At 37.6% G+C, this 10,247-nt stretch overlaps 1 protein-coding gene across 1 annotated transcript; it reads right to left on the bottom strand.

Moving 5' to 3' along the window:
• Positions 1–7,153: 7,153 nt before the first annotated feature.
• Positions 7,154–9,898, bottom strand: LOC132281441 (disease resistance protein RPM1-like). Its single transcript, XM_059783142.1, has one exon. It carries the CDS (start codon positions 9,896–9,898, stop codon positions 7,154–7,156), a length of 2,745 nt encoding a protein of 914 aa, XP_059639125.1.
• Between the last annotated feature and the right edge of the window lie 349 nt (positions 9,899–10,247).

Here is a 10,247-nt window from a genome sequence, read left to right as displayed (position 1 = left end):
CGGGTTTGGGCCTGGGCCTGATCAACTCGTGTCTCGGATCCGAGGGGTATCTCAGCTTTAGGCCTTGTTTGGCTAATCACTTTGAGGTAGGGGTTTCTAAGGCCCAACTTCTTGATTCTTTTGTGAATTACTTCTTAATATTGGTGTATAGCATGCTTAGTTGTGAAAATTCATGGAATATAATTTTTATGCTTGTATGAAAATGTGCAAAACTATGTGTTACTTGTTTTGTTATGATGAGAATTGCTCCTATGATACTAGTTCATGATGATATTTACTTCTATGATGTTGTTTCATACTTTAATTGTTTGAGTATCATGAATGATGTGTTGAACACTTGAAAAACTATCATGTTGATTACTATTCAAAGCATGCTATAAAATTGAGGGTTATAATGTATGGACTTTCATAGTATTAGACATGATGAGTCATTCTTGCATAAACATTGGGAAGGAAAATGGGAAGTTGATTTCAAAGGAAATGAAAAATGGATTTGGGAAAAACTTTTGAAAAGCTTTGCGAAAAATCCGGCCGCTTAGGAGCCGCCTAGGGACTGTGGGGTTAGTGTGGCCTAGGGGGGACTAGGGAGATTTCCTTAGCGCGGTTGAGTTAACTGGCCCCAAATGACACCCTGGAGTTGCCTTGTGGTCAGGGACAGTTAGCCAATCCTCCTCTCGTACCGCCATGGAGCTGCTATGGGACAGATTGCACTAACGGTTTGGAAATGATGGTTGAAATGACTTTGGAAAATAGGGAGTGACATGCATGGCATTGCATCCCATTGCACGACATAATTTAGTTATGACTTGGACTGTCGATCTTGTTGCTATGTTACCCCTGTATGGCATGATCCCACTTCCTTATTTCTCTATTCATTGCGTGGAATCACGGGGTCTCAAGAGATGCGTCTTAGACACCACCTACTGAACAATTTTGCTCACCCCTTATTAATAATATTTTTAGGGCACAACAAAGAAGTGGCGGACGACAATCCACCACCATCTTAGTGAAGTTAACGGACTTGGACTCTTTTATGTTCAAAGTGTATATTAACCCTTTTGTTGTAAATGATATTAGAGGACATTTTGTATCTCCCACATGTTTGGAAATGGTCATGAGACCATTCATTTGTATTTTGTGGCTTCATTATGATTTCAACATTCATGTAAGGCCTTAAGGCCATATTTTTTATGTATGACGCTTTCGCTCAATTTTAATGATATATTGGACTCATGTATGGCCTTATTTGATCTTATTAATGCCTAATTGTGCTAGTTTATCATAAAATGGAAGACTTGGGACAGTTTTGGGCTTTGAGTAAGGTCACCAAGGGATCAAAGGGGTGTTGACATTTTCAAGCTTTTTGGGGCTGATTTTAGGGTTTTGGTCATCTTGAACCGGTTCAGCCCCATTGAACCGGTTCAAGAGGTGCATTTGGTTCACATATGGGCATACTGCCCATCTTGAATTGGTTCAAGATCCTTGAACCGGTTCAAGTCCTCTAGTGTGTCATTTTGTCTTCTTCAGTTGTCAGCTTGGAACGTTTAACTTTGGACGGTCATAACTTTTTTGTTCAGAATCCAAATAGGGTCATTCTTGAGCCCATTTTCAAGGATTTTGAGTTAGCCTTCAAATGAGACCAACCTCATCCTCAAATTCCATTCATGCTGAGAGTTATGGTCATTTCAGTGGAATAGTGTCGGGATTCCCTTTGAACCGGGAAAGGGTACTTTTGGGAATTTATATCCGATGACCGTAGAACTTCACCGAACGTCATGAAATGACTAGAATAATTGTTTTAGACCTCATTAGACTAGTTTGAGGTCTTATTACCCTCTCTTGATGAAAAATGACCATTTTACCCCTAATGTGTCCTAGGGTTTGGTTAAGGACCCGGTTAGCGATCCGGACCCCCGGTTTGGGTCGTTACACTCAATCGCCGCCATCATCTCCCTTCTTATACCGCCACTTCTCCTCAACCACAGTCGCCGCCACCACTTCTCCTCAACCACAGCCGCCGCCACCATTTCTCTCCCACCCATTGGTGATTACACAGTATCACATCTTTTATCACCACCACCATGCTTGATCTGTGCCTCATATACTTTCTGTTTCTATAAACTACAAGCCCTAATTTCACACCTTAGCACATATATACGTCTGCATACATACATATATGTATATATATATACGTATATCCAGACTCAAGCACCACTCGATGCCGAGGCTCCGCCACTCCGGCAAGAAGAACGATGATGGCGGTGGTGGTGGAAGTGGTGGCGGCGGATATGGTAGGGCTGTGAACTGGTGCTGATGGGTGTGGTGGGTGTTGGTTTGGTTTATTAGTATGAGTAGGTTACTAGGGTATTTTGTTCAATAAAAAAGAATTGGATTTGATGAATTGTTAATTGAATGTGTCAAAGGACAATAATGTCAATTCACCATGTGTAAAACCCATTAGGGGTGTCTTTACTCTTTGTTAACTTTATCAAACCCGGGGGGCATTTTTGTTCAAAAAAGGGCTAAATTATATATGGTTGTCAATACAACAAATTTAAGGGGGTGTCATTGTAATTAACCCTAAATTAATTAAAGGTATGCAAAGAAAGTACCATTTTACCCTCAAGTTCAATAAGCAAAATTCCTTACATCATGCTTGATGTAATCAAAATAATATGAAATTACTTCTCTGACCCTAAAAACTCTAATATCTTTTTTCGCTCGTAATCAACTTTCTCTCTCAGAAACACACATAGGGGTGTGAATGAACTGAGTTGAGTTGAGTTGAGTTGTGAGTTATTCAAACTCAACTCGAACGTAAGTGAGCAAACACGAGCTCGGCTCTGTGAAAAATAGAGTTACGCGGAGTGCGGAAACAATCAGTTGATTTTAATTGTAATTAAATTCTTTAATGACCTAGATCTGATTATTAAGTCAACGTACTCAATTTATGATTGATTAAATTATATGATCAATTTAAACATACACAATAAAAAATATATGTAAAGTAAAACAAGTCAGAGTTAGAGAGATTGCAACAAGATTTTAGCAAGGAAACCCTAGTTGATAAAATACGTCAACTGTTTGCATGGGAAAAACCTCGTGTACTATTCAGTCCAAAGTAAACTGATTCACTATGTTTGAAACAAAGTACACCAAACTTTGACTCTGGCTCACACCCTATCGTTCTAGCAAACACCAATTGCTGACAATCCTCTGGCTTTGCGACTCCCCGTCCAACAGCAACTTGACTTCAAGCTTATACTTGATATTTGTAAAAGAGTAACAGGTAGATCAGATAACACTCCTCGAATGCTCCAACCCTTTCAAAGTGTGATCATTTTTACTTCTGTTCTTCAAGATCTGAACTCGATGTAGAAGAATTAAATCCTGTTCTTCATACGAAATATCTAAATCTTCAATATATCTCCAATTCCGATGAGATAAAGAATAACACCACTAAATCACTCATGAATATATGTGTATGCTCTCATAAATAAATTCAGAATAATCAGATTTGATTTTCTGAATTTTCTCTCTCTAAAAGACTTTCTCAAAATATGGAATTGATTTTCCCTAAAGCCATTTCTAAACCTAGAATACTAACAAGGTTTATATAGAGTTTAGAAAGTCCTAATCCCTCAGAAAATATGATAAATTTCGTGCATAGGATTTAGAAAGAAATTAGGATCAAAAAGGAAACCAACAGAACATGGAAACTGAAAACCTGATGCTGTCAGGACTCCTGGAACTGGTTCCCAAATCTTGGTACCGGTTCCCAAAGGGTATAATGGTTTTTGACGCTCTTTGGCTACCAGTTCCCATATGTGTTACCAGTTTAAGATTAATTGGCAATGACCAGACCTTTTGTGAACCAAGGTTTCCTACCGATTCAAGGTTTGTGCTACCGATTCCTAATGCCCAGAAACATATTCTATGTTGCATTCACCTTTTTAAACTCCCTAAATGTCTTACTCACTCACATATCTTCCTAAAGCATTTTTCTCTCATCTCGAAGTGTAGCAATCCATGAACACTTGAACTTCTTTAAATCCGCATCCGATTTTCAATCTTTGAATTTTAGAACGGAAAAATTACAACTCGATTATACTTGTTTTGACAATGAAATTAGCCAATTATAAAATTTATATCTCACAGGCTTAGCTAGCTCGTTTAATTTACAGAGCCGAGCTCTATTCTATGCTTTAATATTTGATAATTCGCTTAATGCCAAATAAATCTTAATTTAAGTACTATGTCCTCTAGCAATAGCTTTAAAAATAAAAATAAGTAAACAAAACACAAAAACTTAATTATTATTTAGTGGAAAGACTTTAAACCATGATGTGAAGACGTTGTATGGTAAAGTGTTCACCTAAAGGTAATCCAGTAATTTTGATTATTATAAATCATTTAATGGTATTTTGGCATTAATGTCTACATTGAGTATTGTCTTAATGTCTACATTGACTGTTATTCTAGGTACGATCATATTTTCAAAATAAACCTCAATAAAGCAAAAATGATCAAAGTCCCATTCCAAGTATTTCAATGCACATGAAGACATCAATGGCGAAACAATGGACATAGAAATGACTTGAAGTTGGAGAAGTGGTAGAATTATTCAAAGTTGACTTGGACCTCAAAGACAATGAATTCATCTCAAAGGTCAATCATGCAACTAAAACATTAATGAAGAAACCTCAAAAGCTCAAAGAACAATCACAAAGCTTGAAGAATGGGATATATAGGTTGGTGAGTGCTTATGATTCAAATCATAATTAATTAAGAGAGAAAGAGAGTTTATATAATCTTAGAGAGTCCTCAAAATTTATGAAAAAATGTTTTAAAATCGCGCAAGGACTTTTCTAAGAGATTGGGGGAAAAAAAAAAAAGAAATTAAAAAGTTACTAAAATATGATTTTTTGCACATTCAGGAAAGTGCTACCAATCCGATTTGAAAGTGCAACCGGTTGTATTTTGGCCGAGAGCTGTTTTTTTGACCTGCATGAAGTGCAATGTGTCCTAACTCACATGTTCTAAATGATGTTCTTATCGGATCGAAGTATGCGTGCACTTATTGATCGGCTTTTGACATCGAGACTCGAAGGTAAATAAAAAATACAACTTGATCAAACATGTTTTGACCCGAAATTTACCAATTATAAAATTTATATCTCACGTACAATATATTCCTCCACCAATCATATCATGTCACGTGAACTATAAGAAAAAAGTTCCTCCTGAAGGAGGGAATTATCATATTTTTTTTTTACTATTTTTTTTTTTTTTTTTGGTTTCGTAATCAAGCCAATTATTCACTTTACGTAAGGGTAAAATACACTAAGGCATTAAGAGGGTAAAATCATGCAACCTAGCAGTTGGGTGAATAAATTATGTTCATATTCTTGGAATCAATTTTTTTTATAGGTAGTGTTACTACAATTTTTCAACAACATCAATTATGCAATCTAAGCAAAAATACGAGAATTTTTTTTAATAGATAATAAGAATAAAAAAATGATAAGTTACATTAATTTTTCTTTAAAATTTGGACAAATTATACATTGATAGACCGTTCAATGTTTATTACTTTTAACTACCCTAAATTTGTTCGCCGTTGTTTGAAAGTAATTTTGAATATGAAAAATTATTAATGCTACTTACCTAGACGGGGTCAATGGATCAACAAGGCCCATGGCCTAAGTTTTTAACAAAATAAAAAAAAGAAGAAGTTATTAATGCTACTATATTATAATAATATATTATTTTGCATTTTATATAATACAAGGGCAAAGTTGTATTTGTATAAATCAATCCATTACGTGGTTGATTGAAAAATTACAAGTCTTCCTATCGGCCAAAGAATTGATTTGCTGAGTATCCAATAGAACAATACCAAAACGTATTTGCAAATGTCGCCATGAATGACTTGTACTTCACGCGATTGTAGAGAGTTGGGCTATTTTGACTTTGGTAAAAATAATTTTGGAATTATCATAGTCAAATCTCAAATGATAAATTTTTATTAGTTAGTTAATACTCACACAAATATATGAAGTTTGAAGCCATGACCCATTTAGAAAGTAAGAATCTGATATTTGCCACGGCCTTTGAAAGACAAGTTAACTATAATAGGCTATTGGAAGAACTGAAACTGCATTGATTAATAATTCTAGGGATTACAAAGTGTGAAGTACAATTAACCAGGAAATGAACTGAACTAAGAACATGAAATGAAACTATGCTAAGGAAAATGAAAGTTACATAAATGTAAAGAACGAGTAAAAGGACGGGTTGTTTGATGTGTTGATTGAGGAGAGAGCCACAGATTTTCATTTCTTCCTTCTATAGTAGTTTCTGTAATCTGCAGATAACCGCTACCATATCTTCCAATCGTCCTTCTGCTGATATTTGATTATAACATTATAACATTAATATAGCAAATTGCAAATTCACTCCGCAATCACTTGATTTACTTACCTTGGCGAGAACATGCTCAAGCAATGTGGGAATTGAAAGCTGCGTTAGTATTCCACATCCAACTCAGGCTGTTGTATTTGCCTATCCAAGAGGTCAGATGCAACATGAGTAGATGACTCTGAAAAAGATTAGGAGAAGAAGAGAGAGTAAGTTGAATAGAATTGTTTCCAACTCTTGCTTGGCAAAATTGATTGAACCATAAATTAGCCTTATTACAAAGTACAATACCTTTTATAAGCTTTCTTTAAAGTAGGTTTTTATGTCCAGAAAATGATTTTAACCAATGAAGAGTTGGAAAAAAATAAATAAATAATCTTGAGCAAAGTAGCAGATGCAGCAGGAGAGGTTAGAGTTGGTTCCGAAATTCTGTAAAGAATGTTTCTAGACTTGTAGTAAGAAGTGTTGAAATTTGTGTGATATAGAATCAATATACAGTAATAACAAAAATTCGATAAAATCGCTGGTTTTGGATTTTCAAACATGCTGAACAAATAGTATAGAATTTTTCCCCTATCCAAGTACAAAGATAATCAGCAGATTAACCACCCAAACAAAGGTAGGAAAAAGAGAAACCATTTAACTATTAGAAGAAAAAAGTACAGCAGTGGTGATGATGATGCCAACCTGGTGAGGACCTTTTCCAGCTTTCTCTTCCCCGAAGTTTCACCATCTATGGTAAGCGACCTCTCGGAAGTTGGATCCAAGAAATGGGGATGTGAGATATTTTATCGTAATCCTCACCGTTTTCTTTGTCCAGGCTATTTGCTACTTTATGAGAGACACCACAGAACTCAAAGAGTTTAAGTTTTCGTAGACCTTCAATGCCTGAGGGCACATCCTTAACGGCTCCACAATCGATGATAAAAAGATTTTCAAGTTCAGCCACTGCACCCGGCTCCACTTCCACCCGTTCCAACTTGTTTAATTCAGAAAGCTTCAATGTGTTGAGGTTCCGAAAACCCCCACCCCTGAAACACAGTTGTGTCCCTTGGTAAGCTCGATGAAGCTCAATATGGACCAGGTTGGGCAAATCTCCAAGCGATTGCAGTGGATCATTTGTCAACTCGCTCCATCCTAAATATATTTTGACCAAGGCACTAAGAGAAGATATCCAATTCGGAAAAGAATCCAACTGCCCGGACAAATATAATCCTCGGAGAAATTGAGGCCGCCAAGACAGAGATTGAATACCATCAATCTTCTCCCCTGTTGTTATTGAACTTATAGACAATGAGCGAAGGTTGGTCAGCTTTTCAATGGAGGAACACAGTGCCGGTCCATCTGCACTTTTCAACTTTACAAGCCCTAATCTCCTCAGTTGGGTCAAATTCCCCAGCTCTTTCAACTGATCACGACTTGCGTCAATGTAACAGAGCTGTTGTAGGGATGACAAACTTGCTATTTTTGTTGCGACAATATTAAAACCTTGAATGGTCGGATAACCACCTTCAGTAACCTTCTCATTGTCTGTACCACCTACCAAGAGATGGCGAAGTGCTCTGAGCTTTGTGATGGCAACGGGCAACACAGTGACACGTGTGTGCTTGAGATCGAGAGTTTCTAGTTTCTTAAGCTTCCCAATCAAGTTGGAAATATTTCTCACCTTCGTTCCCCTCAAGCTTAGATATCTGAGATGGAATAGTTTGAAAACTGCATCGGGAAGTACTTCCACTGAAGCATCTTCCAATTCTAGAACCTTCACCAGCCTCAATTTACCATCAGACAACATTTGCATATATGAATTCGATACTGAATCTGCCACCCCAAACATGAGCAAGGAACGAAGTTTAGAACAACGCGTGCTATCTGATTCATTTGCCAAGATCTTGTGGATTGCCAGGCGTCGAACTTCATACGGGTCGTTGTTGCCAGCTATTGATACAATGTTCTGTTTCCTTGACATCCAAGTGATCAGATCACGCCAGGCTTCATGGATACGACACGTTTCGACTCTTCCATCTCTTGTTCTCTCTGCTACTTGGATCAAACTTCTACAGATGAGGGCTGAGAGGTAATCCTCTGCGACTTCTTCTTTCGACATATTTGAGTTGTCAGTCGGCTCGTCTCCCACAAATCCTTCTGCTATCCACAATCGAATCAATCTCATGCGCTTGATTTGATGACCCTCCGGAAAAATGCTCAAGTATAAGAAACAAATTTTTAGATGGAAAGGCAAATCAGTGTAACAGAGAAAGAGTCTATTTCTCATGCGAGTAACTTCGCAGTTATCTTGTAACCCAAGAAGAAGGCTTCTTTTAAGCCTTTCCAATTTTTCACTCACATTATCCTTCTTAACAGCCAGAGCCAGAACGCTGATAATTGCCTCGATTGCGAGCGGCAACCTATCACATTTTTCTAATACATCCTCAAAATCATCTTTGAGAAGTGGAGGGCAGGGTTCCCCCGGGAATACCTTTTTACAAAAGAAATTCCAAATACTTTCTTTTGACAAGGCAGTCAAAGGACATATATCAGTCTCACCAATTCCTTCTTGCAGACGTGTTGTAAGTATGACTCTGCAGCCCCTTCTGTTGTCAGGCAAAGCATTTTTTACCTGATTCCATGTCTCAGCTTCCCAAACATCGTCAAAAACAACCAAGTAGTGCTTTTTCTGAAGAAATTTTTTAATATTTTCTCTCAGTATTTCGGTCGTGTTCATCTCTTTCACCGCTTGAGGGACTTCTTGTTTTTCTTTGTAGAGCTCTACAATCATGACCTTTAAGAGGTCCTCAATATTGGGTGATTTACCCACAGGGATCCAGACATGGCTGTCGAAACGTCCTTCCTTTCGCATATCCTTATAGACAATTTTGACAAGGGTGGTTTTACCGGATCCTGGGGATCCTACCACAGAAACCACTCTTAGTGGTGAACCCCCCGCATCCACGAAATTAATCAGGTCCCTTTTGCGCTCGAACATGTCCACAAGATCATCTTCGTTTGCATCGCCTCGATCATAATTATGCGGTTGGTTGGTAACAGAGGTGGAGGAGCTTGGTTTTGAGGTAGGAGGCGGCCGCTTACTGTATCTGTCATATCGAGCAGAAGCAGCCTGGACTTTACGGTTGATCTTTCCTATTTCAGAAGAAATGTCCCAACGGACTTTTAAGTTCACGACAGGACGAGAAGTCTTACTAATCCACACGAGGAATCCCTTCCCGTGAGGATGCTCCAGGCGAAGCGTGAATTCATCAAGAACATCTTCGGTCTCATAAGCAATCACCCGCACTTTCCCAACCCAATCTTGGAATTGGTTGTCACTCTCTTCTATTGCTTCACTTTCAAGGAATACCTTTATGCTCTCCAGTTCATCTCTGAGGTGCCCAACTTCTTCCTCAACTCCATACATCTGTTTCCCTTTTTCCACGATTAAGGGAATGAGATTTCTCGCTACCAAGTAGGCTGCCTCAGCCATTTTTCTTCTAAGTTGGTTGATCTTTTTCTTTTTTAGGGTTTCAATTCAAATGGTCTAGCTTGGAGCTTCAAGGAGTAAAGAGGCAATGGCTTTCCGGTGATTCTTAGAGTTTGAAAATCTTGATTATATGGATCTCTGTTTCTCAGTATTGGTTGGATTGATTGTTTATTATTATTTGTATTGAAGTCTTCTTCTTGCCATTCAAGTTGCTCTGCTACCAGGTTTAGATCCAAATAATTTGAAAAATATAGGAAACGAAGTAACAAATTGAACCGTAGTTATTCCTCACCAATCAAAATTGATCAATTTTATTATATAATACAATATAATATACTTATATTTATTACAT

Source organism: Cornus florida, unplaced genomic scaffold, assembly GCF_030987335.1.
Source record: "Cornus florida cultivar Cherokee Brave unplaced genomic scaffold, ASM3098733v1 CherokeeBrave_3.0.0_Hap2_Chr11, whole genome shotgun sequence".
Classification (NCBI taxonomy): domain Eukaryota; kingdom Viridiplantae; phylum Streptophyta; class Magnoliopsida; order Cornales; family Cornaceae; genus Cornus; species Cornus florida.
The sequence above is the reverse complement of the archived record's forward strand: the minus strand, read 5'-3'. Positions and strand labels throughout refer to the sequence as shown.